This window comes from Anomaloglossus baeobatrachus, chromosome 6 (assembly GCF_048569485.1).
Source record: "Anomaloglossus baeobatrachus isolate aAnoBae1 chromosome 6, aAnoBae1.hap1, whole genome shotgun sequence".
NCBI lineage: Eukaryota > Metazoa > Chordata > Amphibia > Anura > Aromobatidae > Anomaloglossus > Anomaloglossus baeobatrachus.
Genome location: NC_134358.1, coordinates 536,764,376 through 536,792,265, shown reverse-complemented (window position 1 = coordinate 536,792,265; position 27,890 = coordinate 536,764,376). Strand labels below are relative to the sequence as shown.

The 27,890-nt window shown below is 44.7% G+C and overlaps 1 protein-coding gene across 2 annotated transcripts; it reads right to left on the bottom strand.

Annotated features, from left to right (window-relative positions):
• Positions 1-107: 107 nt before the first annotated feature.
• Positions 108-27,890, bottom strand: NSUN6 (NOP2/Sun RNA methyltransferase 6). 2 transcript variants are annotated; one of them, XM_075316810.1, is made up of 12 exons: positions 27,605-27,890; positions 26,703-26,813; positions 22,306-22,461; positions 17,711-17,790; positions 17,055-17,164; positions 15,332-15,485; positions 9,670-9,751; positions 8,647-8,766; positions 4,769-4,913; positions 4,240-4,391; positions 2,572-2,697; positions 108-652 (listed from the first exon to the last, which is right to left on the bottom strand). In XM_075316810.1, exons 2-12 carry the CDS (start codon positions 26,775-26,777, stop codon positions 455-457), a joined length of 1,398 nt encoding a protein of 465 aa, XP_075172925.1. In that variant the 5' UTR covers positions 26,778-26,813; positions 27,605-27,890; the 3' UTR covers positions 108-454. The 2 variants fall into 2 exon arrangements, with proteins under 2 accessions (XP_075172925.1, XP_075172926.1); XM_075316811.1 differs by lacking the exons at positions 22,306-22,461; positions 26,703-26,813; positions 27,605-27,890 and adding an exon at positions 21,627-21,639.

Here is a 27,890-nt window from a genome sequence, read left to right as displayed (position 1 = left end):
CAGAGAAATATTTTGGACCTAATAACATTATATGAAGCCAGGAAACCCCTTTTAGGAGTGCGGGACGTGGTTAAACGTTTACTGATATAAAATATGAGACAACTGCATAAAAAAAGCCATTTATTGCTTTCGCAGGGGGCACAGGGTGCGAGGACAGGATTTTCGGTGTTAATGTAAACAGTGCGTATATGTTAAAAACATGAATTAAGCTTTGCCCTTGACAAATCCCTCAGACGCCCTTTATTAATGTACACCGGCCCCATAAAGCCCTCAGTAATTCCTTTAACCTGCGGACGCTGTAGTAGCGGATTGCAAAATGAACAGCTGGCAGACTGTCTGCTTCTATGGCAACAGAGACATTAATTTGTTGTCATGGCAACACTGATCCTCCGCCTGAAGAGCGCACCCGCATCCTCCACGTTGCACGGTCACAATAAACAATAATATTAAAAAATCAACTGGTTTTGACAAATTTAGCAATAAAAAACCCGATTGTGTCCGTATTCGCCGGCAGAGTCCAATCTTTATCTTCAGGGGTCCCATCGCTGAGGTCACACGGGACGGCAAGGGATGGATCAAACCTCTGCAGGAGCTGCAGCTGATCGGGGGGAAGTCCTGCACCCGCCATACCTACTCCTCCGATATGTGGGTCCTGTGGAAGATCAGTAAATGTTACTAGACCCGGCGGCAGCCATCTTGCCTTGTGATAAGCGGTGCCAGATGTACCTGGAAGCCACTGATCTCCCTGGGTTCTCAATGCCCTGCCATGAACTTTTGTCAAACTGTTTTCTTGTTCTGTCAGATTCATGGAAAATGGAAATTTAAGGATATAAAATATACAGGGGAAATACGCAGGAACCGAGGGCCGAGCGGTGATGGAACAAATCAATCTGCGCTCGTTTAAAGGCCCTTTTAGATAAACTACTCTGGTTTCCCCTGAAAATAAGACCTAACTCAAAAATAAGCCCTAATAGGATTTTGAAGGCTTTTTTTTTTTTTGAGTATGCTTAAAATACAGGCCCTAGTCTGAAAATAAGCCCTATCCCCAAAAAAAGCCCTACCTCAAAAAATATAAGCCCTACCCCAAAAATAGAAGCCCTACCCCAAAAATAGAAGCCCTACCCCAAAAATAGAAGCCCTACTCCAAAAATAGAAGCCCTACTCCAAAAATAGAAGCCCTACCCCAAAAATATAAGCCCTACCCCAAAAATATAAGCCCTACCCCAAAAATATAAGCCCTACCCTAAAAATATAAGCCCTACCCCAAAAATATAAGCCCTACTCCAAAAATATAAGCCCTACTCCAAAAAATATAAGCCTTATCCCAAAAATATAAGCCCTACTCCAAAAAATAAGCCCTACCCCAGAAATAAGCCCTCCCCAGAAATAAGCCCTACCCCAAAAATAAGCCCTACCCCAAAAATAAGCCCTACCCCAGAAATAAGCTCTACCCCAGAAATAAGCTCTACCCCAAAAATAAGCCCTACCCCAGAAATAAGCCCTACCCCAGAAATAAGCCCTACCCCAGAAATAAGCCCTCTCCAGAAATAAGCCCTCTCCAGAAATAAGCCCTACCCCAAAAATAAGCCCTAGTTGTGGTTCCATAAGGAGGTGACCAAGTAGCTAAAAAAAAGTTAAAGAATACAGCAGGAATTTTCATAAAAAGAAGACAAATCCAAAAAGAAAGCAAACCCCCCAAGAAAAAAATAAATATCGCACTCATCAGACCCCCATAAAATTAAACTTGGCAGGTTCTAATGGTGGATGGGCTCATATATAGGCATGAATCTCAGTATTGGGTCCATATACGGTTTGTATATTGTCGGCAGCGCATGTCCTGTTGACCCGGAGAAAAGTGCTGCCGAAATCAATCATTTTTAAAGGGGTTGTCCAACAGTAAAATATTTATTTTTTTTACATACAGATTGTTGGCAAATTATAAATAGAGGCATACTCTGCGGATCCAGCTTAGTCTGTGCCCGTTTCCAAAGTGGTGTCTGCTTCGTTCAGCCAATAACAAGAGGTTTCTTTGATTACATGCTCTCTTTTAGTCACCTGACCACTGCAGACAATCATAGGCTGCAGCGGTGCTCTGACTTCCAAAAAGAGCAGACCCTGCTTTTGGACACAGTGCAGACGTCCGCAGCAGCCTGTGCTGGATCCGCGGAGGTGCCGAAAGGGGAGTTTACCGCCATTAGGCATTTTCAATCAATACAGTTGGGAAGGAATTTTTTTCCTAATATTGAGCTTAGCGTCGGCCCCATGGGGTTTTTGCCTTCCTCTGTTAGGCAGGGTTGAACTCAATGGACTTAAGTCTATCTTCAAGCTTAACCCATTCTTGCCCAAATATCTTCATTTGACAGACAACCCCTTTAATTAGCGCATGGGCAGTCATACCGCGATTGCAAAAGCCAACAGCCACCACAACTGTCTTGCTCGTATCTGTGCCGGAGCCTTTGTTACAGATTCCATTGATATTAGGAGTCTATGGGAGCCAACGCGTTCTGGAGATTTTCCAGCATTTGTAAACATTGTAGACGTAAACTGATTTTTGTTCCAGTGTTTTGTTACCTGCGCTTGAAGCTGGAGGCCGGGAAATGTCTGTAGGGCCCAGGCCACTTGTTCTTCATTTTCAGATAGAGTTATGGTGCACGTGCTGTACACCAGTGTGCCCCCCGGCTTTAATAATGACACCGCCTGAAAAGCACCCAAAAACCATTCAATGTAATAAAGCAAAATACTGAAAGTATTACTGATATGTCCATTTATGTCCTCACATTATATTTTTTCTCTAAATTCATTGATAATTGCTTGGGACGCCCCCTGTTTGAGTTCAGTTGTATCATTCGATTTGTGGGGATGACCTGTCACAGCGATGCCGGAGGATGACATCTTTTCCCCCAGTGCCAGGGGGTGACATCTCCCCCCAGTCCCAGGGTATGAAATCCCACCCCAACCCCCAGTGCCAGGTGATGACATCTACCCCTCCCCCAGTGCCAGGGTGTGACATCTTCCCCAAAGTGCCAGGGGATGACATCTTCCCCAAAGTGCCAGAGGATGACATCTTCCCCACAGGGCTGGGGATGGTATCTTCCCCCCCCCCAGTGCCAGGGGATGACATCTTCCCCACAGGGCTGGGGATGGTATCTTTCCCCCCCCGTGCCAGGGGATGACATCTCCCCCCCCCCAGTGCCAGGGGAAGACATCTTCAACCCCCAGTGCCAGGGGAAGACATCTTCATCCCCCAGTGCCAGGTGATGACATCTTCCCCTCCACCAGTGTCAGGTGATGACATCTTCCCCTCCACCAGTGCCAGGGGATGACATCTTCCCCACAGTGCCAGGAGATGACATCTTCCCCACAGGGTTGGGGATGACACCTCCCCCCTCCCCCGTGCCTGGGGATGACATCTTCCCCCCATGTGCTAGAGGATGACATCCCCCCCCCAGTGCAGGATGACATCTTCCCCACCCCCCCCCCCCGGTGCCTGGGGATGACATCTTCCCCCCCCCCAGTGCCAGGGGAAGACCTCTCCTCCTGGTGCCACTGGATGACTCATCACAGGTTATAGGGAGTTCTCCTTTCTAGTTTTGGCAAAAGCCTTTCCTTTTCCGGTTATCCTATGAATACAATTCTTTGTTATTTTGCAATGTGATATAGCCTGAGGAAGTCACTGGCTCATTGGTAAAACATGTTTTTTTACATCACAATAAAAGGTATAGTGCATATACTTTTGTCCCTTGCATCCCTTTACACTAGTAGCGCAGCCGGGACAAGGTGGATCCTTCTACCTTTGGTGGCAGCAGAAGTTGCTTATACTAATGGCTTCTATAGGTGTTAGCACTTTAAGATGAGCGCGCAATTTATAAATCTTTTTCATTTTACCATCCATCTCCTGATGTTACCATCCTATGAGCGCTTTTGTTTCCTATAAGCATCTACATATAGAGGCTCTCCGGGGAGTGATACTGATGACCAATACTCCAGTGATCAGCCATTAGTTCCACCCGCACCGAATGGAATTGGGCTCCATTCAATGTGTACATACAGCCACTGCCATGCAGTTAGCATCAAAATTATGGGGTTTTTGGGGGTCAGATCCCAACCGATTGGATATTGATGACCTATCCTAAAGCTTGGTCAATGTATATCGTATGCCCGAAGAACCTCTAAGGACCATTCCCTAAGAAAAAAAATCAGCAAATCTAGATCACCCTTCTTCAGGCTAAGAAGACTCACCGCACGGAAGAGTTTACGTTGTAGAGGCTGGTAAGACGTTAACTCCTTCAAAGATAAAGCACCGGCCATATTAGGTCTCTGTCCCATTCCACTGCATGGGGCATCTAACAGTACACGATCAAAGGACTCGGGAGGGAATGGAGGACCGGTACCTGAAAGGTTAATGTGGGACAACAAGAATAAGGGACCAAATAGTGGACTTTTTAAAGCTCACTTAGGATCAATGGGAATCTAAAGCAATTAGCTGGGTTTTTCTCATTATTGGACAATCCCTTTAAAAACTTGCTGACAGTTTCCCTAACGTAGTACAGGCGATTGTTCTGGGTCCCAATAGCACAAAACCCTTTCATTAGTTTATCATTGTACAATTGGAGAAGAGGGAAAATCTGCAAGATTTAGAGGCGATGTTCCCACAAACCCAAAATCACAAGTCTCAGTTTAAAATGGCAGCCATGCTGCCAACAAGTCTTAATATTAACGTCTATGTAATGGAGCAGCTAGTGCCGAATCTTACACAAACCCACCTCACCTTCAGGGTTGTCACTTGAGTCCTGCCTCACGGCCTTGGTGCTATTGAAACAATATGCCTGGATGCTGCGGAGCTGGAGGACGGATGCATTTTGCTTTATCTTCTCCACTTTGTTGGCTATTTTATCTATGGCAATAACTTCTCCCTAAAAAAATAAGCAGCTACCTTTAGGTTTCTTTAAAACTTTGTATTTGGTTTTTTTTTTTGCCTGGCTTGTAAAAAACATGCAGGATTTTTATGCATTTTTTTTACATAACACACAGCTTAACATATACATGGAAACTGCAGCTGCATCCCCCTCCTCCCCTTCATCTAGTTATTCTTTTATGCTTAGCTAGGTTTTTGAGCCCTTTATACCCAGGCAAGTTTTTCATTTTTTTCTTTCTTCTTTCACGGGTCATAGCTTTTTTTTATTTTTCCATCAATATTATATATCTATATCTATATCTCTATCTATTTATGTAGATATATATATAGATAGATATCTATTACTAACCAGAATCCCACAATGTCTGTCTGCTATTTCATCCTTCTCTGCGCGATTCCTAAAGCTTAACATGGTAAAAACAGAATTCATTGTCTTTCCTCCTCCTCACTCATCTCCTCCAACAAGCCTTTCCATCAAACTTGATGGCTGCTCACTCTCCCCAGTCTCACAAGCTCGTTGCCTTGGAGTAACCCTCGACTCTGCTCTATCCTTCAAGCTGCACATCCAAGCCCTCTTCACCTCATGCAGACTACAACTCAAAAACATCTCCCGGATCCGTGCTTTCCTTATCCAAGAATCAGCAAAAACATTAGTGCATGCCCTCATCATCTCCTGCCTCGACTACTGCAACCTCCTGCTCTTTGGCCTCCCTTCCAACACTCTTGCACCCCTCCAATCTATCCTAAACTCTGTGGCCCGCTTAATCCACCTCTCCCCTCGCTATTCCCCAGCCTCACCACTCTGCCAATCCCTTCACTGGCTTCCCATCGCCCAACGACTCCAGTTCAAAACATTAACCATGACATACAAAGCCATCCACAACCTGTCTCCTCCCTACATCTGTGACCTAGTCTCCCGGTACCTACCGGCACGCAACCTCAGAACCTCACAAGATCTCCTTCTCTACTCCTCTCTTATCTCCTCTTCCCACAATCGTGTACAAGATTTCTCCCGTGCCTCCCCCATACTCTGGAACGTTCTACCCCAGCATATCAGACTCTCCCCTACCGTGGAAAGCTTCAAGAGGAACCTCAAGACCCACCTCTTCCAACAAGCCTACAACCTACAATAGCCCTCAGTCCAGTACACCACTGCGCAACCAGCTCTGTCCTCACCTATTGTACCATCACCCATTCCCTGTAGACTGTGAGCCCTCGCGGGCAGGGTCCTCTCTCCTCCTATACCAGTCTGTTTTGTACTGTTAATGATTGTTGTACGTATACCCTCTTTCACTTGTAAAGCGCCATGGAATAAATGGCGCAATAATAATAATAATATTATATATATATTACATAGATAGATAGATAAAAAGCTCTTGTGCCAATAGGAGTACAGAAAAATAGTAAAAAGTTTTCCCCTTGGTAAAGGGGAGGAGAAAAGACAAAACCGCAAAAGTGAAAAACTGTCAAAAGTCCTTAAAGTGACTGTTCAGATGTATTGCAAATATTCCTTTTTCCCCATCTATTTCTCTTTTAAGAATTTTTTTGTATTGTTTTTTAATGTCAGCAGGTTTTTGTTATGTAACCAGAAAACAATAAGCTGTAGGGGTTAACACACAGATTTTAGTGATGTGTCTCTCATCACACTCTGTGATGTTGTTTGCCTGCAATGTTTGTTTTAGCTTTAGGGGATAATCATTGCCAGACAAGGTCCTCTAAACTTGAGCTAGTCTGGCACATTGTGATTAGAAGCTCACGGTCTGTAGGTATTGTATATAGAGAGCCTGGTGTGAGCGGGGTTAGCGTTCTCATCTCTGCTCATTGCTAAATCTAAAAACTGGCTGCACCCAGTAATCTAAGTGATACACTGTTGGATTCAGAATCTCCTTGCCTACATTATGCTGCTCTCATATGAGGTAGCAAAAATCTGCTGACTGATTCCCTTTAAGGGCTTATGTTTAAAGGGATTCTTACAAACTAGAAAAAAAAAAAAAAAAGAATAACTGAGCTCATAAATCAGATCCCGTCTGCAAAGGGTTAACAGTTTCACCCCAGCCGGCGAATACCGTACATTTACCTCATTACCGGCCCAGCCGAGGAGACGCGGCGCGGATGAAATGAATACGGCAGAACAATGCCGCCACGCTGTGCTATCCAGGAAAATGTTAATTGCTGTTTTTCATTAGGATATAATCATCACAAATAAACTCTGCTAATTATTTAGTCAGCAGCTTTCCCAAACCGCAGGGATCGTGGGGAGAATCGGAGGGATATTTAGACAAATGAGTGCATTACATTAGTAAAGGAACATTCCACCCGGATTTAGCCTGTGTGTGCAACACCGAGGAGAAATTACCAGGGAATCCTCCGAGGAGGCTGCAAGGCTGGAGACTCGCAACCGGTACACATCCTAAGTGGACCAGTAAGAACCTGCGGACTTAGGGTTCTGTCAGGAGAGGCGAAGAGATCAAATTAAGAGGTACAAATGTTTTTTTTAAAATATTTCTAAAAATGTGACACAAGCCCTTCAATAAATCAGTTCCATAAAGCGGCAGTCACGTGAAATCGCAGCATAACTGTGAGGTGAGGACACGGCGTTACTGGTGACACTGGAAGGGCAGGTGCCCTAATGGGAATCACTTCCAAAGGGCAAGAGGATTGTGCAATATTAGGGAATTCCTACAAATAACCCCTGGGATGTTCCCTATTTAATTTGTCCTATTTGAAAATATATATAAAAAGTTTTGGCTCTTGGAAAAAAAGAGGAAATAATGAAAAGGGAGAAAAAAAATTACCCAAACAAGTAAGGGTTAAAGAACACCTGTTCTGTATCCTGATGTTTTTATTTTAGTAATTAATAATTTAGTAGTTCCTTAAAAAAATAAATAAATCTGGATAATCTTTCATGAGCTGTGCCAGTTCTGTTGTTCCTCATGGGTGTTACCTGTGGGTGGGCGTGTCCTGCAGTGTGACACTGTCCAATCAGTGCAGTCAATAAGAGACTATGCGGAGACACGCTCCTTCAGCATAGCGAATGGTATTGGCCAGCTGGCAATTTTCATAAAAAGCTCGAGAAGGAATAAATAGGGGTCCACACAATGCTGGAATCTGGGAAAAGACTATCTATAAGGCTGCTTTCACACATCCGGTTTTTCCTGTGCGGCACAATCCGGCTCTTTCCAGAAAAAACGCAACCGTTTTTTTTTGCCGCCGGTTGCGGTTTGTTTGCATAGACTTTCATTAGTGCCGATTGTGACGCATGGGCTTGCATTCGGTCCGTTTTTTGTCGCATGCGGCAGATTTAGCCGATGCGGCGGCCGGATGGAACGTTGCCTGGCATGTTTTTTTTTCCGTCAAAAAAAAAACGCATCGCGCCGCATCCGGCCAATGCGGCGCGATTTGCAATGCATGATTATGGAAGTCGCATGCGGCGTCCTGCGGCAAACACCGCATCCGGCCGCCGCATGCGTTTTTTTCCACCATGCATGCTCAGTAGCCTGACGCAAGCGGCAAAATCCGGACGGGCCGCATGTCAAAAACTTATGCAAAAGGATGCGGTTTTGTCGCCGCATCCATTGCATAGGTTTTAGAGCCAGATTGGCCGACTCTGCTAAAACCGGAGGTGTGAAAGCAGCGTAAGCAGATATGACAGGATTCATGACAGGTTCTGCAGTGATTAATATACTCGCCTTACATAAGTTATAATAACCCAATCACATCGCTCGGATTACCTGGTCATTTATGAGAGTGGCGATGTGGGTGGTCTTTCCTCCGGGAGCGGCGCACATATCCAATACTCGCTCACCAGGTTGGGGATTTAAAACATAGCTGACCACCGCAGACGGTAAATTCTATGCAAGAATACAACAAAAATTAGTAAATACATTACCGTCAAGTAAATTTACCCAAATCAGTCCCCCTTTATTTCATTACCCAGTAATACATGCGACTATATAACCTTCAGCATCTCCCAGCAGTCTGTATAATGCGTTCCCTGCCTCGAAGCTGTCAATAAATGCAGAGTATCTTTCCTAGATATCTAAAGTAATTCAGTAAATTGTAGAGAGGGAGGAGGGGGATGCAGCTGCAAATTCTCTCCCTTTGTGATGGGAGTGGCCAAAGAAGTAGGGATTGTGGAGTACAGCAGTATCATCGCTCGAGGATGGTTTATAAGGGTCTTTACATGGAGGTGGAGTCTTGTTCAAGCTGCATGCACAAATAGAAAGATATTTTCTTGCACATCTCATGATGGGTACCTGAAGCGGATGTTAAAAGCCGATTCATGCTGCTGAAATCCCTTGTTTAGCCATGTACAATTTATTTTTGGCTATAACACAGTTTTAAAGGCTGTACGTGGACGACTAGTCCAGATGACTAGTCCAAGAGGCGGGTTCTCAGCATTTTCTTTCCTCCCCACCCTCCTAGACTGACAGTTCTGTCTCTATATAGACAGATTGGGAGTGACCTGTCTAGTGAGGGAAAACTGCCAACCCTGCCTATTGGAGAAGATCCTGACCCACCTCCTGGACTAGTCATCCGACACACATAGTCCCTGATCGGCTGGTGAACGACTCCTTTAAGCAGTTAGATATCTTGCCCAGATCCTTCCCGGGTCCTGACGTTTTCACTTTTGATCGGCATTATGTTTTGTGACCCTGGAAAACCCCTCATCTGCATTGTCCCAGTAAGTGGTTGCCCCCCCCCCCCCACACCATAATTCATCTGTAAAGTGGAAGAACTAGGTGTAGAATTACCTGCAAGAAAATGTATCTGGGAAGAACATTATCAAACGACGGACTCAGGTACACCGGGTCTGTCATTCTGATGCCTTTCCCCCTATAAATGAAAACAAAGGGGGTGACGGGATCCAAACGTTTCTTAATTGCGATTTCATTGTGAACTCATTTATGCAAATTTGTTATTTGATTGTGCATTAAAGACGCTGTTAAAGCCGAAAACTCAATGAGCAGCAAAAATCCTGGAGCACAGGTCCCAGCACACTGCTCCTGGGAAGCAGAACCTGGGGAGCTCTGAAAATGGGGAGCTCTGAAAATGGACACGTGAGCTCCCATAGAAATCAATGGAAGGTGCCATAGAAGCGCAGCCTCTTTCCATTCCTGGCAGTGGGAGCTATATGTGAAATTGGAACGGGTACAAGATGTGGGACCCAAATCTATTGGACGTTTACAGCAAATCCTATCTATAAACTGGAAGTATGCCAGAAAGGATAGCGATATCGAAGTGGTGAAATTCCAGTGCAGCGTCTATTCCGGTGGCTATCGCCCACCTGTGATACGTTCACAGGGTGCCCATGGATTGCCAAGGACAGCTAGGTCATTAATTGTCCCATATTCTGCAATACTGAAGTGACTACAGATTCCTAGAGTAATAAAAAAGGAAAAATAAATAAATGAATATATAAATTAATATTTAAAAAAAACTAGCAAAAAAGCCATAAAATTTTTAAATCTCACCTCCTCTTATTTCTGTACAAAACTTATTATTATTATTATTATTATTATTAATAATATATTTTTTTACCTTTTATTATTATTTTTTATCGTTATTTATTTTTCTTGAGTGTCAAGCAGTCGTTTTTATGGTAGCAATGGTGTATATGACATTTTATATAATAATGATTATATTTATTAATTATTATTATTATTATTATTAAGTAAAATTTCATATACATCATTGCTACCATTAAAAACGACTGCCTGACACTCAAGAAAAACAAATGATTTCTTAAGTGTCAGGCAGTTGTTTTTAATGGTACTGTATATATGAAATTTTACATGATAATGATTATATTATTATTATTATTATTTATTTATTTAAAATGTCATATACACCATTGCTACCATTAAAAATGACCGCCTGACACTCAAGAAAAATAAATGATAAAAAAATAATGAAAGATAATAAAAAATAAATATATAATAATAAAAATAAACAATAATAAAAGATAATAACAATAATAATACTAATAATACTACTACTACTACTACTACTACTACTACTAATAATAATAATTATTATTATTATGTTTTTATCATTATTTATTTCTCTTGACTGCCAGGCAGGTGTTTTTATTGGTAACAATGGTGTATATGACATTTTACTTATTATTATTATTATTATTAATTATTATTATTATTATTATGTTTTATCATTATTTATTTCTCTCGACTGCCAGGCAGGTGTTTTTAATGGTAGCAATGGTGTGTATGACATTATTATTTAATAATAATAATAATAATAATAATAAATAATAAGTAAAATGTCATATACACCATTGCCACCATTAAAAACACCTGCCTGTCAGTCAAGAGAAATAAATAATGATAAAAACATAATAGTAATAATAATAATAATAATCTTTTATTATTGTTTATTTTTCTTGACTGCAAGGCAGTCGTCTTTAAATGGTAGCAATGGTCTATATGACATTCTACTTATATTATTATATTTATTTTTTATTATCTTTCATTATTTTTTTTATCATTTATTTTTCTTGAGTGTCAGGCGGTCATTTTTAATGGTAGCAATGGTGTATATGACATTTTAAATAAATAATAATAATAAGATCATTATCATGTAAAATGTCATATACATCATTGCTACCATTGAAAACAACTGCCTGACACTCAAGAAAAATAAATAATGATAAAAACTAATAGAAAAAATAAATATATAATATTATATATTTATCTTTTATTAGTTTTTATTAATTTTTTTATCATTTATTTTTCGAGTGTCATGCAGTCGTTTTTAATGGTAGCAATGATGTATATGAAATTTTACATAATATAATAATAATAATAATAATAATAATAATAATAATAATAATAATAATAATAATAATAATAATAATAATATAATCATTATTATTATATAAAATGTCATATCCACCATTGCTACCATAAAAACGACTGCTTGACACTCAAGAAAAATAAATAATGATAAAAAATAATAATAAAAGATAAAAAATGAAATTAATAATAATAATAATCATATAAAAGACCTATACACGTTGGGTATCGCTGTGATTGTACCGACCTCAAGAATCGAGTCATTTTAATGAAGTCCAAAAATCAGTGACTGAATCATTTACATTTTTTGCAAAAATGAATTGCACCTGTTTTTTTTTCCCCACTTTTACAGTACATTGTAAAATAAATGAAGACCATTAAAAGTACAATTATTCCTGCATAAAAAAAAACATAGATACAATAATGGCTCTTGGAAGAAGAGGAGGCAGAAAACAAAAGCGCAAAAACAAAAAAATTGGCAAGTAGGAGCTTCTTCAGGATCATACACCGACACATTGTACTTGAAAAATAACTCCCAGACGCTCAGCAGCTCTTCCTGGCACAGATAGGGGGCAGCACAGGACAAGTAGTACCGCACTATACTGCACAGGGGCGCTGCTAGACAGCCAATCACCTGCACCCCCATAGTGAATAGTCGATGCTTATTGTCTGGATCTTCCTTGAGAGATCTTTATGTTAGCGCTAGAAGAAAAATTAAGAAGTCCGCCACCAGTCCTGACTCGTCTACTTCACCAGTTTGTATTCCCCATATTATAAGAATCTTTTCTTAGCGCTCCATGTGGAGCCGTTCCTCTGTTACACCTCCTGGAAATATAAATTGATAATTTGGTGTCACCAGCTAAATTGGGGGCGTGTCCCTACACTCTTACCTGCTCGTCTAATCAGGGCTTTCAGACCGTGTAGAGACACGCCCCTTTAACCAGAAGAATATTGTCAATTCAATCCAAACATTTCCAGGAGGAATAACAGAGGGACGGCACAGCGCAGAGGTCTAGGAAACAAATGATGCTTCACAGCTCTTAATTCATGTGGAAGACACGGCTTTACTAAAGCAGACACGTCAGAAGAGGGGAGAGGTTGTTTTTTTAGAACAAAATGTAAGCAATGTGTGGAATGTGTGGAAATGAGAGGTGCGGGGCCGGCCCCTATACTTGAGCCTGAGAAACGAGCGCAAGGAGACGTCGCCTTCAGTAAATATAACGAGGCGTGAATATTTACCGACGTGGACGTGGCCGGTATTTATACCGGGGGGACACAGCTCATGGAAAAAGGAAAGACAAAGCACGAGAAGGAAAGAGCAAACACTCACAAAGACAGAATAAAGAAAGGGGAAAAAGCATGAAAAGGAATGAGCAAATAAACAGAAAGATACAATAAAGAAAAGGGAAAGAAAGCACGAGACTGCTGTACAGAAGAAGTTTTAGCAGTCTCATTATCATGACAGACAGGACTACAATAACAAGTAACAGACACTTCTATATACAGCTCATAACACAATATCCACAATATGTAGTATCACAGCTCACTTCCTCCTCCTCCTGTACAATGACTGATAACATCTCTATATACAATAGAGAACACAGGTTCCACCACTGACAATAAGTAATGACACAGCTCACCACCTCCTCCTTCTCTACAACGACTGATAACACCTCTAAATAAAGAAGATAACACAGGATCCACCAATCACAATAGGGGATGTCACAGCTCACCTACTCGTCTTCCTGTACAATGATTGATAACTCCTCTATATATAGTATATAAACACATAACACAGGATCCACCAAGCACAACAGGTGATGTCACAGCTCACCTCCCCTCCTGTACAATGATCTACAACTCCTTTATATAGAGTAGATAACACAGGATCAACCATTCACAATAGGTGATGCCACAGCTCACCTCCTCCTCCTCTACAATGACTGATAACCTCTCTAAATACAGTAGATCACCTATTGTGAATGGTTTATACTGGGTTATCTACAGTATATAGAGAGGTTATCAGTCATTGTAGAGGAGGAGTAGGTGAGCTGTGACATCACCTATTGTGAATGGTGGATACTGGGTTATGTCACAGCTCACCTCCTCCCCCTCCTGTACAATGATTGATAACTCCTCTATATACAATAGATAACACAGGATCCACCATTCACAATAGGTGATGTCACAGCTCACCTCCTCCCCCTGTACGATCCTCTTTGGTCAGATCATATAATGGTCATTAAATACTTCACTACAATTACCAGTTTTTACCGTTGGGTATAACTTTGGAATGGAGGGGCGCAGAAGAAAAAGAAAAACTGTTCCGGAATCCGTGGAGCAGCTGAGTTTATAGGACGGACTCAATTTAAATGTAAAAATCCAATGAAAATTCCACTTTAAGCAGTTGGAGTTTGATGTTCTAAACATGACCATATCAATACAGGGGTGTTTGGGAATTAGGAGAAAAAGAGCATCAAATAACACCGGGAATATTAAAATTTGTTCTGTCCTCTATTTCCTGTTCCCAATGCCCCTGGAGGACTTATGTTCTCCTTGTCCCTAATGATAAACCAGCTAGTTATGATATGGGCATGATTACAACACTAAACTTCCACTGCACAGCGACATCATGGCGGCTTAGCGTCTCTAAAAAAAAAAAGTGACAGGTTCCCATTGAGGCCTTCTACATTGAGATTCTGCCTCCTTGAAGTGTAAATGGGTTGTCCCAACTTAGTAAATTACAGGAGAGGTGAAAAGTTTCTGATTCCTGGGACTCTCACGAATCAAGAGAACGGGACTCTGAAGGGCCCAATGAGAGTGAAGTAATGTTGGCGCATGCACACCACCGCTTCATTTAATGTCCATGGGGATAATATCTATACAGATCAGCGCATGCGCACCACCGCTCTATTTAATGTCCATGGGGATAATAACTATACAGATCAGCGCATGCGCACCACACCTCCATTCAATGTCTATGGGGATAATAACTATACAGATCAGCGCATGCGCACCACACCTCCATTCAAGATCCATGGGGAAAATAAATATAGAGGTTAGAACATGCGCATCACCAGTCCATTCAAAGTATATAGGGATAATAGCTAAACAGGTAACTATACAGGTCAGCGCATGCGCACCACCGCTCCATTCAAAGTCCATGGGGATAATAACTATATAGATTAGCGCATGCGCACCACCCCACCATTCAAGATCCATGGGGAAAATAAATATAGTGGTCAGCACATGCGCATCACCAGTCCATTCAAAGTATATGGTGATAATAACTAAACAGGTAATTATACAGGTCAGCGCATGCGCACCATACATCCAAACAAAAAACAATGGGGATAATAACTAAAGAGGTCAGCGCATGCGCACCACCCCTCCATTCAATGTCAATGGGGACTATAAATGTAGAGGTCGGCGAATGCGCAACCATTGCTCCATTCACATGTGGCACTTCAGTGCTCCATTCTCTGTATCGGTGAACGATCACCTTTTCTGTTGCACATTAAAACCATTAACCACTGACGACCATTTTCTGCCTAACAAAGGTACAGAAGATATATTTTCCTGTAATTTCCTTACAATCACTTACTTTATGGGACTTTGTGAGCAGAAGATTTCAGAACGACTCAGCTCTGAAATTCCATTCCCGATGAAAATTTTGGTTCCATCAAACTGGGTGGCGCCACGCTTACACTTTCCCTCAATGTCAGAGTAAACGGAGACCTCATCACCCTCTTTCATCCCTGCAATGAGCAAAACATTAGTAGGAATGTGAACATGGAGGATGGCATACAAGCAGCAGGGAGGACGGCACACAAGCAGCGGGGGGGACGGCACACAAGCAGCGGGGAGGACGGCACACAAGCAGCGGGGAGGATGGCACACAAGCAGCGGGGAGGACAGCACACAAGCAGCGGGGAGGACAGCACACAAGCAGCGGGGAGGACGGCACACAAGCAGCGGGGAGGACGGTACACAAGCGGCAGGGAGGACGGCACACAAGCGGCAGGGAGGACGGCACACAAGCGGCAGGGAGGACGGCACACAAGCAGCGGGGAGGACGGCACACAAGCAGCGGGGAGGACGGCACACAAGCAGCGGGGAGGACGGTACACAAGCGGCAGGGAGGACGGCACACAAGCAGCGGGGAAAACGGCACACAAGCAGCGGGGAGGACGGCACACAAGCAGCGGGGAGGACGGCACACAAGCAGCAGGGAGGACGGCACACAAGCGGCAGGGAGGGCGGCACATAAGCAGCAGGGAGGACGGCACACAAGCAGCGGGGAAGACGGCACACAAGCAGCAGGGAGGACGGCACACAAGCGGCAGGGAGGACGGCACACAAGCGGCAGGGAGGACGGCACACAAGCAGCGGGGAGGACAGCACACAAGCGGCAGGGAGGACGGCACACAAGCGGCAGGGAGGACGGCACACAAGCAGCAGGAAGGACGGCACACAAGCGGCAGGGAGGACGGCACACAAGCGGCAGGGAGGACGGCACACAAGCGGCAGGGAGGACGGCACACAAGCGGCAGGGTGGACGGCACACAAGCGGCAGGGAGGACGGCACACAAGCAGCAGGGAGGACGGCACACAAGCGGTAGGGAGGACGGCACACAAGCGGCGGGGAGGACGGCACACAAGCGGCAGGGAGGACAGCACACAAGCGGCAGGGAGGACGGCACACAAGCGGCAGGGAGGACGGCACACAAGCAGCGGGGAGGACGGCACACAAGCAGCAGGGAGGACGGCACACAAGCAGCAGGGAGGACGGCACACAAGCAGCGGGGAGGATAGTATAAAACCCCCAAAACATATAGTACCAAATATACTTTTAGAAGCCTATAGGTGACTTACATCCCTCTATGCCTATACAGTCGCATACATTGGAGGTATATGTCTGAAAATCCTCTATACGCTTATGTCTAGTGCAGACGGCAAAGGCAGTAGAATGACATATTTGACATAATTTAGGGGGTAATTGCCAAAGGTATAGGCCTATAATACCGACCACGCGGCTGTTGTAAAAGACAAGTCCCCACTCTGGGAAAAGTTTAAGTAGTTTTTTATTAACGCATTTCTGGTTTAGACTGAACCCTTTTTCAAGGCTTGTGTTACATTGCAGTTATTGCTATATCTGACCAATGATAGCCCCAGTAATGGGAAGGATTATCAGCAGTTCAGGCGTGGAGACATCCTACAATGCAACAATGAAGTTCTGACAAGTTTAAAAGGTGAGGGGTGGGGGTGGGGGCTGTAGTGACAAGCTTTTTTTCACTTATTTCTTCATCATTAGGCATCGCTCTTACATTTAGATGCAGACAGAATCCCAGCAGAGTACACATGGGCCCCTCGGAGGACGGCATTACCACACTGCCCCCCGACAATCACTTGCACCGGATGTTGCTTCAATGCTCTCCTACAGAAAACAGAGGATATCCTGGTTATACACGACAAATATGACTGGAATCATGTATCATGAAATTTCAACTTAATGGGCGTGGTGCATGATTAAAAAAAAAATAAAACAAAACATGGTGGCTGCTTTCTTGCAAACACAGCGCCCCCACTGTCCAGAGGTTGTACGTGGTATTGCAGCTCAGTTCTGTTCACTTCAATGGAACCAAGCATCAATGACGGTTTTTGAGGTTTTTTTTCTCAATTTCAGCCCTCGAAGAATTTTTTTTCACTTTTTCAAGTACATTATATTGTAATGAGAACAGTGTCTTTGCAATATTTAACTCTTACTGCAAAATAAAAAAAAAGTCCTCACACCTTATGTGGAGGAAAGAGAAAATAAAAAAAAAGTACGGCTCTGGAAAAAAGGGATGAGGAAGCAATAAAAAAAAAAAAAAAAAAAAAAAAAAAAAAAAAATCGGCAAGAAGGGGTTAACTACCGTAAGTGACACGAGCTGTTTGGCAATGAATAACATCCACAGGTGAAGAGACAGAACTTCTCACTGACCTGGGTCCAATCACCGGAATTAATAAGACGTCGGGGAGTTGAGGATGTTCATGAATCGGGAAGACAACGCTGGGGAACTGCTGTAGAGAGGAGTCACAGATATCAGCGTCAGAAAGGACTGAGATCCGGAGGAAGACATGATAGAGACAGAAGGATGGATGACAGATAAGATACATGATAGATAGACGCATACATACATCATGTGCAGAATTATTAGGCAAGTTGTATTTTAGAGGATTTTTTTTTATTATTGATCGACAACTATGTTCTCAATCAACCCAAAAGACACATAAATATCAAAGCTTAATATTTTTGGAATTTGGAGTCGTTTTTTTTTAGATTTGGCTATCTTAGGAGGAGATCTGTTTGTGCAGGTAACTATTACTGTGCAGAATTATTAGGCAACTTAATAAAAACCAAATCTCTTCCCATCTCACTTGTTTATTATCACCAGGTAAACCAATATAACTACACAAAATGTAGAAATAAACATTTCTGACATGCAAAAACAAAACCCCAAAAAATAGTGACCAATATAGCCACCTTTCTTTATGATGACACTCTACAGCCGACCATCCATAGATTCTGTCATTGCTTGATCTGTTTACGATCAACATTGCCTGCAGCAGCCACCACAGCCTCCAGACACTGCTCCGAGAGGTGGACTGTTTTCCCTCCTTGTAGATCTCACATTTTATGTGCAACCACAGGTTCTCTATGGGGTTCAGATCAGGTGAACAAGGGGGCCATGTCATTATTTTTTCATCTTTTAGACCTTTACTGGCCAGCCACGCTGTGGAGTAGTTGGATGCATGTGATGGAGCATTGGCCTGCAAGAAAATCATGTTTCTCTTGAACGATACCGACTTCTTCCTGTACCACTGCTTGAAGAAGTTGTCTTCCAGAAACTGGCAGTAGGTCTGGGAGTTGAGTTTCACTCCATCCTCAACCCGAAAAGGTCCCACAAGTTCATCTTTGATGATACCAGCCCATACCAGTACCCCCCTCCACCTTGCTGGCATCTGAGTCGGAGTGGAGCTCTCTGCCCTTTACTGATCCAGCCTCTGGACCATCCATCTGCCCCATCAAGAGTCGCTCTCATTTCATCAGTCCATAAAACCTTTGAAAAATCAGTCTTAAGATATTTCTTGGCCCAGTCTTGACGTTTTATCTTATATTTCTTGTTCAGAGGTGGTGGTTTTTCAGCCTTCCTTACCTTGGCCATGTCCCTGAGTATGGCACACCTTGTGCTTTTTGATACTCCAGTAACGTTGCAGCTCTGAAATATGGCCAAACTGGTGGCAAATGGCATCTTGGCAGCTTCACACTTGATTTTCCTTAATTCATGGGCAGTTATGTTGCGCCTTTTTTGACCAACACGCTTCTTACGACCCTGTTGGCTATTTGCCATGAAACGCTTGATTGTTCGGTGATCACGCTTCAAAAGTTTGGTAATTTCAAGACTGCTGCATCCCTCTGCAAGACAGCTCACAATTTTGGTCTTTTCAGAGCCCGTCAAATCTCTCTTCTGACCCATTTTGCTAAAGGAAAGGAAGATAGATAGATAGATAGATAGATAGAAGGGCCAGCTCCAGGTTTTTATGGGCCCTGGGCGAAAGAGTCTCAGTGGGCCCCATCCACACATAGACATGCACAGATACATACACATACAGGTATACGTACACATACTTATTTAAAGAGAAATTCACAAAAACACATAAATAAATCTATACAGTCATATACACTGACATACATAGATAGACATCATACATGCACACATTATTTTTATATATTTATACTGTATACCGTATATATTTCTAATATTGGGAAGCCGGAAACAGCCTCATTCACCTCCCCGCTTGTCTAACAGACATGGCCACACATAGAGCACACTAACACTGCTGTATATACATCACAAGAGAGGCTGGGGACATACACATTAATGGGGGGAATACATATTACTGAGGAAAGGGGTATACAGCAATGGCGGGCATTCAGCTCTAGAGGAGGGCAGTGACTCTGAGGTGGGGAGACAAACATCTCTGAGGTGGGGGGTGACATACAGCTCTGAGGGGGTATACAGCACCTGGGTGGAGGTGACATACAACTCTGGGGGTATAGTAGTATGCAGCCCCCATATTCCTCCATATAGTGTTATGAAGCCCCCATAGTCCTCCATATAGTATTATGTAGCCCCCATATGCACTATGCAGCCCCCATATAACATTAAGCAGCCCCCATATAGCACAATGCAAACCGATATAGCATTAGGCACCTTCATGTAGTATACAGCCCACATATAGCACAATGCAGACCCAGATAGCAATAGGCACCCTCATGTAGTATACAGCCCACATATAGCATGATACAGACCCAGACAGCATTAGGCACCCTCATGTAGTATACAGCCCCTATATACCACAGTGCAGAGCCAGATAGCATTAGGCATCCTCATGTAGTATACAGCTCCTATATACCACAGTGCAGAGCTAGATAGCATTAGGTATCCTCATGTAGTACACAGCCCTATATAGTACAGTGCAGAGCCAGATAGCACGGTGCAGAGCCAGATAGCAGTAGGCACCGTCATGTAGTATACAGCCTGCATATAGCACAGCCTGTATATAGCACAGTGCAGAGCCAGATAGCAGTAGGCACCCTCATATAGTATATAGCCTGTATATAGGAGAGCCTGTTTACAGCACAGTGCAGAGCCAGATAGCAGTAGGCACCCTCATATAGTATATAGCCTGTATATATTGTATATAGGAGAGCCTATATACAGCACAGTGGAGAGCCAGATAGCAGTAGGCACCCTCATATAGTATATAGCCTGTATATAGGAGAGCCTGTATACAGCACAGTGGAGAGCCAGATAGCAGTAGGCATCCTCATATAGTATATAGCCTGTATATAGGAGAGCCTGTATACAGCACAGTGCAGAGCCAGATAGCAGTAGGCACCCTCATATAGTATATAGCCTGTATATAGGAGAGCCTGTATACAGCACAGTGCAGAGCCAGATAGCAGTAGGCACCCTCATATAGTATATAGCCTGTATATAGGAGAGCCTGTATACAGCACAGTGGAGAGCCAAATAGCAGTAGGCATCCTCATATAGTATATAGCCTGTATATAGGAGAGCCTGTATACAGCACAGTGCAGAGCCAGATAGCAGTAGGCACCCTCATATAGTATATAGCCTGTATATAGGAGAGCCTGTATACAGCACAGTGGAGAGCCAGATAGCAGTAGGCACCCTCATATAGTATATAGCCTGTATATATTGTATATAGGAGAGCCTATATACAGCACAGTGGAGAGCCAGATAGCAGTAGGCATCCTCATATAGTATATAGCCTGTATACAGCACAGTGCAGAGCCAGATAGCAGTAGGCACCCTCATATAGTATATAGCCTGTATATAGGAGAGCCTGTATACATCACAGTGCAGAGCCGGACAGCAGTAGGCACCCTCATGTAGTATACTGTGACCAATACTCACTTTTCCTCGTTCCCCCGCTGATCCGGTCTGCTCGGCGCGTCCACTTCTGTCGCTCTCTCTGACCTCACTGCAGGCGCACAGTGATGATGTCACCGCGCTCCGCTGCAGAGCTGTCAGACCACCGACAGTCACAGGGGTGATGCCGATGCCGATACAATTGAAAGTGCGATCCTCGGCAGGGGGAGGGGGGGTGGCGGTGACAGCGCGGGCATCGGGCCCCCCTGCCACCGCAAGTGGGCCCCCTGATAGATAGCATAGATAGATAGAGGGATAGATAGATTGAGGGATAGATCGAGGGATAGACAGACAGTTCAGTCAGTGTCAGTTTTTAGTTTAGATCTGAAAATAAGGAGCGCTGATAGTGTAACACCAAAGTGATCAGTGGGGTATACCTGGAAAATATACACTCACCTGGATCAGTTGTGACAGTCACAACCACTAGTGCGCATGAGATAATGGCGTCTGCTGCAGCCCCACGTGGATGAGCATACAAGATAAGGCAGAAAAGGGGTTAATGCTGCGCATCAGCCAAATGAAGACGTATAATGTTGATGAAGATGAGTATTCTTTTATTTCATAGGTCTACGCGTTTCAAGGTGACAACCTCTTCCTCAGGACCAATGCATCAACAACAAGATAGATAGATAGATAGCATAGATAGATAGAGGGATAGATAGATTGAGGGATAGATCGAGGGATAGACAGACAGTTCAGTCAGTGTCAGTTTTTAGTTTAGAACTTTCTCCATCTTTTCCCATCAGTCTGTGATATTTGGTCGGCGTACAGTGACATCCTGGCTTTCTCCGATTCGCCCACACACCCAAAAACTTACACTGACAAGTTTGATTCCACACTTGGATCAGTATGCACGCGAGAATGTGGCACATCTCACCCCCGCCACGTAATGCTCATCCAGACTGAATGGTGATCTGGCACTGACGGGAAGGTATCATAGTATGTGGAGAGCGGTAACAACCAGCACTCAATTAACTCAGACATTTACAGGAGGAATAACTGAGGAACGTCACAATGCAGGAGATCTGGGATATAGTCTACACTGGAGAATGAATGTGATGGGAGAAGGTCTGACCTTGCGGATTTCTTCCCCTAGAAGCTGCTTTGCGTTTTCTCCGGAGGTCAGCCTGGTGTTTACGCGGACAGTGGTAAAGGACGGCGGATGGGACAAGCGACTCTGCAGACAATCAAACCTCCTCTCTGCTTCATCTGCACCCAAAGCGCCCACGAGCTGTAACAACCATCATTAAAAAACAACATAAAAAGATAGAGATATATATGTTATGTTATATACATCCATATTCTTAATTAAAGAGACTTAAAAATAAGAATCACGTCATTTAAAGGGGTTGTTTTGGATGAGACGGGAAACACATTTGCTGTTTTTGTATCGGCTTCACTGACTTGAATTCTGCCAGCATAATAGGTGCTGGATCTTCCATTCCTTTACTTTGGAGTGGACACTGTTACTGTATCGGTCGGTGATATCCTTGCACCTAATATCCACCTCTCTATTATGCCCGTATGCCTTGGTGCCTCCGCTGGTAGAATTTGATTACATTTGACAACAGGCTGTAGACAGTAAATGGCACAGAGGGGAGACTCATAGCGGTGGTCACTTTGCAGTAATCACTTGGTGGCGGTGAGTTCTCTATGAAGTGATTTGCAGGTTGTGTAGATCACATCACTTACATAAATTAACTGATTGGCTGCAGCACTATCAATAAGTGACATTGGGAGCGATGGCGGAGACTCAGCGCTGGACCCAGGGAGGGGAGGCAAACAGTCTGCTTTTAAAACAAACTTTACCCATTACCTGAGAGACAAGGTTCCCTTTTGTGGTGAACGAGCATGCTCTGCACTGCATTCAATTGGGTATTGTGGGTGATCGGCATGCTCATTATCCCGGCCGGGATATTCAGTGTCTGTGTTATTTATCAGGACGTATGAGAAAAAATGAGCGACAGCGAGGGAGGACAAAAGAGAGAGCGACAGAGCATGAGTGCGAGAGAGAGAGAGAAGAGAGAGAGAAAGAGAGGGAGAGAAAGGAGAGAGAAAGGGGAGAGAGAGAGAGAAAGGGGAGAGAGAGAAGAGAGAAAGAGAGAGAGAGAAGAGAGAGAAAGAGGAGAGAGAGAGAAGAGAGAGAAAGGAGAGAGAGAGAGAAAGGGGAGAGAGAGAGAGAAAGGAGAGAGAGAGAGAGAGAGAAGAGAGAGAAAGGGGAGAGAGAGAGAGAGAGAGAAAGAGAGAGAGAGAGAAGAGAGAGAAAGAGGCGAGAGAGAGAGAAAGGGGAGGAAGAGAGAGAAAGAGGCGAGAGAGAGAGAAGGGGGAGAGAGAGAGAGAGAGAAAGGGGAGAGAGAGAGAGAGAGAGAGAGAGAAAGGAGAGAGAGAGAGAGAGAGAGGAGAGAGAGAGAAAGGGGAGAGAGAGAGAGAGAGGAGAGAGAGAGAAAGGGGAGAGAGAGAGAGAGAGAGAGAGAGAAAGGAGAGAGAGAGAGAGAGAAAGGGGAGAGAGAGAGAGAGAGAAAGGGGAGAGAGAGAGAGAGAGAGAAAGGGGAGAGAGAGAGAGAGAAAGGGGAGAGAGAGAGAGAGAGAGAGAGAGAGAGAGAGAAAGAGAGAGAAAGGGGAGAGAGAGAGAGAGAGAAAGGAGAGAGAGAGAGAAAGGGGAGAGAGAGAGAGAGAGAGAGAAAGGAGAGAGAGAGAGAGAGAGAGAGAGAGAAAGGGGAGAGAGAGAGAGAGAGAGAGAAAGGGGAGAGAGAGAGAGAGAGAGAGAGAGAAAAGGGAGAGAGAGAGAGAGAGAAAGGGGAGAGAGAGAGAGAAAGGAGAGAGAGAGAGAGAGAGAGAAAGGAGAGAGAGAGAAGGGAGAGAGAGAAGAGAGAGAAGAGAGAGGGAAGAGAGAGAAAGAGAGAGAGAAAGAGAGAAAGGAGAGAGAAAGAGAGAGAAAGAGAAAGAGAGAGAAAGAGAGAGAAAGAGGAGAGAGAGAGAGAGCTATCACACCAGGCACACACACAGAACAGCAACCCCAGCTCCTACCATCATAAAGCCCTGCTGAGCCGGAGCCCAGAGCAAGCCAGGAACCCCGGCAGCCAGTCCAGCCAAAGTCAGCAACACCCCCTGACAAAAGCCCAAATAAAAGAGATCTCAGAGAGCTGCAAGATGCAATACATAGAGGTCTGGAAGAGTGAATTAGAGAACGCCCAGAAACTCTCCATCTACCGGTCACTGCGGAGGGACTACACTCTGGCCCCATATCTGGAAAGGCTACGCCACCCCAAAGACAGGCAGACCCTGAGCCTGTACAGACTGAGTGCCCACAGCCTAGAGGTGGAAACAGGGCGGCACCGACAGACATACAAGCCGCGAGAGAACAGACTGTGCCAGCACTGCCAGCAGGGGGCTCTGGAGGACGAGACGCATTTCCTACTGCACTGTGACAAATACTCAGCAGTGAGGAGCTCCCACTTCCAGAAATTTACCACCCATAGCCCGGGCTTTCCATCCATGGATGAGGACATGAAACTCCGCTTCCTACTGGGGGAAGAGGAATCAATGGTGGAGATCGCCGCCCAATATGTCACCACATGTCATAAGCTGAGGGGAACCTAAGACCCCTAAATGGACTGTCAGAGCCCAAATTGTGCCCCCCAACTCCCCATAACCCTGATCCCCTCCCACCACACTTACTGTATTTCTCTTGCTTTGGCAACACTAATTGTATTTTGGTCCTGCCAATAAAGCATATTTGAATTTGAATTTGAGAGAGAAAGGGGAGAGAGAGAAGAGAGAGAAGAGAGAGAAGAGAGAGAACATGGAGTTCTGTAAATATCTCCTCCAAGTCCATCGCAGCACCTCAAACATAGCCTGTAGGGCAGAGCTGGGCCGATTCCCTTTATGGCTCAGTATACACAAGAGGGCGCTATCACACCAGGCGCACATACAGAACAGCAACCCCAGCTCCTACCATCATAAAGCCCTGCTGAGCCGGAGCCCAGAGCAAGCCAGGAACCCCGGCAGCCAGTCCAGCCAAAGTCAGCAACACACCCTGACAAAAGGCCAAATAAAAGAGATCTCAGAGAGCTGCAAGATGCAATACATAGAGGACTGGAAGAGTGAATTAGAGAACTCCCAGAAACTCGGCATCTACCGGTCACTGCGGAGGGACTGCACTCTGGCCCCATATCTGGAAAGGTTACGCCACCCCAAAGACAGGCAGACCCTGAGCCTGTACAGACTGAGTGCCCACAGCCTAGAGGTGGAAACAGGGCGGCACCGACAGACATACACGCCGCGGGAGAACAGACTGTGCCAGCACTGCCAGCAGGGGGCTCTGGAGGACGAGGCGCATTTCCTGCTGCACTGCGACAAATACTCAGCAGTGAGGGCCTCCCACTTCCAGAAATTTACCACCCATACCCCGGACTTTCCATCCATGGACGAGGACATGAAACTCCGCTTCCTACTGGGGGAAGAGGAATCAATGGTGGAGATCGCCGCCCAATATGTCACCACATGTCATAAGCTGAGGGGAATCTAAGACCCCTAAATGGACTTTCAGAGCCCAAATTGTACCCCCCAACTCCCCATAACCCTGATCCCCTCCCACCACACTTACTGTATTTCTCCTGCTTTGGCAACACTAATTGTATTTTGGTCCTGCCAATAAAGCATATTTGAATTTGAATTTAAATTTGAAAGAGAGAGAAAGAGAAACACAGTGAGAGCGTGTGCGAGAGAGAGCAACACAGCGAGAGTGCAAAAGAAAGAAGAAAAACAGAGAGCACGACAGAGAGATAGGGAGGGTGAGGGAGTGACAAAGCAAGAGGGAGGGCGAGAGAGAGCACAACAGGGCAAGAGTGCATGCGACAAAGGGAGGGCGAGAGAAAGCAACAGAGTGAAGTGAGAGCGTGCGAGAGAGAATGGAGAGAGAGAGAGATGGAGGGTGAGACAGAGAGAGTGCGGAGAGACAGTGTGCAAGAAAAAGAGAGGATGACAGAGAGCGGGAGGAGGGAGAGAGAGAGCAAGCGACAAAGAGCAAGAAAGCGAGCGAATGAGAGAGGGAGCGTGAGAGAATGACAGCACGAGAGAGGGAGTGACAGAGTGAGAGTGCAAGAGAGAGGGAGGACGAAAGAAAGCGCCAGAGTAAGAGAGAGTGGCAGAGGGAGAGCGACAGAGATAGAGCAAGCGAGCAGGAAAGCGACAGAGTGAGAGAGAGGAACAGAGCGAGAGAGTGAGAGAGGGAGGGCAAAGAGAGAGGAGCGACAGCGCACGAGAAAGAGGAGGGTGAAAGAATGAGAGAGAGTGACAGAGAGGGTGAGACAGTGACAGAGTGAAGCGAGACAGCTGGAAAACTGCTGGAGTTTCCTGGTGACTTCCATTATGTTTGGTCCTGGAGCCCCTGGGCATTTTATTGCTCGCCCGTCACTATTTCCCTTTCCTTCCTCCGTCCCCGGTCACACATCGCACCGCGCGGTCGCTCACCTCGGGGTTGTGGTGCACATTACGCAGATAATCCTCCACTTCTTTTCTCAGAAGAATCTTCGGGAAGAACGACATTGCCCTCCGGAGATGCAATCACCGTCTGAGAGTCACCTGGAATAACAGAGGAGGCGATAATCAGCGCCCAGCACCGGCCGCAGTCATTTTGGGGTTTATTCTGCGTTTTTATCACTTTTTGTGCCATTTTTACAATGATCCTGTAATCGTTTGATCCCTTGTTCTACAAACTTGAAAATCTCAGGGTCTTTTAAGAAGTCCGGCGGGTGCCAGAACTGTCGCTCCCTGAGACCACAGCGCAGCCCACCAGGGCACTTCAGAGAATCCAGTAGACAGCTTTATCCACTGTGCTCACTGGTTGGCTGCAGCGCTGCAGCCAATAACTGACACTGTGAGCAGCAGAGTCTCAGCCCTGGACCCGGGGAGGGGGAGTACAGCACAGTATAAGGTCAGCCGGGGAACATGGATTATTCCAAGAAATCCTTTTAATTCTTAAAAATGCTCATAGATTTAAAGAAGCTTTCCAAGATTATAAAAACATGGCCGCTTTCTTTAAATAAAATTCCTCTGACCATTGGTTGTATCTGACATACGTATCTCAGCCCTATTAACATGAATGGAGCGAAGGTGCAATACTGAGACCAACCCATAGTTAGGGAGGGGGCGCTGTTTCTGAAAATAGCAGCCATGTTTTGCAGTTTATGCTGCCATTATGACAAAAGTGACGCACAATGCTGCCATTCTGCGGTAACCATCCGTGATATGAGCGGGCAGCACATACTTATGCAGAAATCTGAGAATGGGCCACTTATACAGCCCTCCCTGAAGACAATACCACCCCTGCACAGAGAATCTGCAGCCAATACCCTCCACAGTAATGGCAATACCTGTGTGTATGGAAACCAGAGAGGGTCAAACATCCGTGATGGCGAATCTTCTTCTGCCACCAGATGAGCATGAACATGGGGGTCTCTTCTTGCAAAACACTAAAAATTGTAAAAACGAACTGTCCTCATTGTAAAGACACATAGAACTCCTGCGGCGGCCATAATTCTGGAGACCAATATCTCTAGGTGTGAAGAAGCAAAGAGGAGACACAACTGTACAGTAAGCAGAATTCTCTCCTGCTCCCCTAGCAGATGACAGTTATCGCTCTCTAGTGTTCAGACTCTC

Excerpts from the sequence above, each read along its gene's own strand:
- NSUN6 (XM_075316810.1), bottom strand. The coding sequence starts at position 26,777 with ATGTCGTTCTTCCCGAAGATTCTTCTGAGAAAAGAAGTGGAGGATTAT. Across the intron at positions 9,752-15,331 it reads TGCTCACAAAGTCCCATAAA|GGGGAAAGGCATCAGAATGA; the intron begins GTAAGTGATTGT and ends TTTCATTTATAG. Across the intron at positions 4,392-4,768 it reads CTCAAGTGACAACCCTGAAG|GTACCGGTCCTCCATTCCCT; the intron begins GTGAGGTGGGTT and ends TTAACCTTTCAG.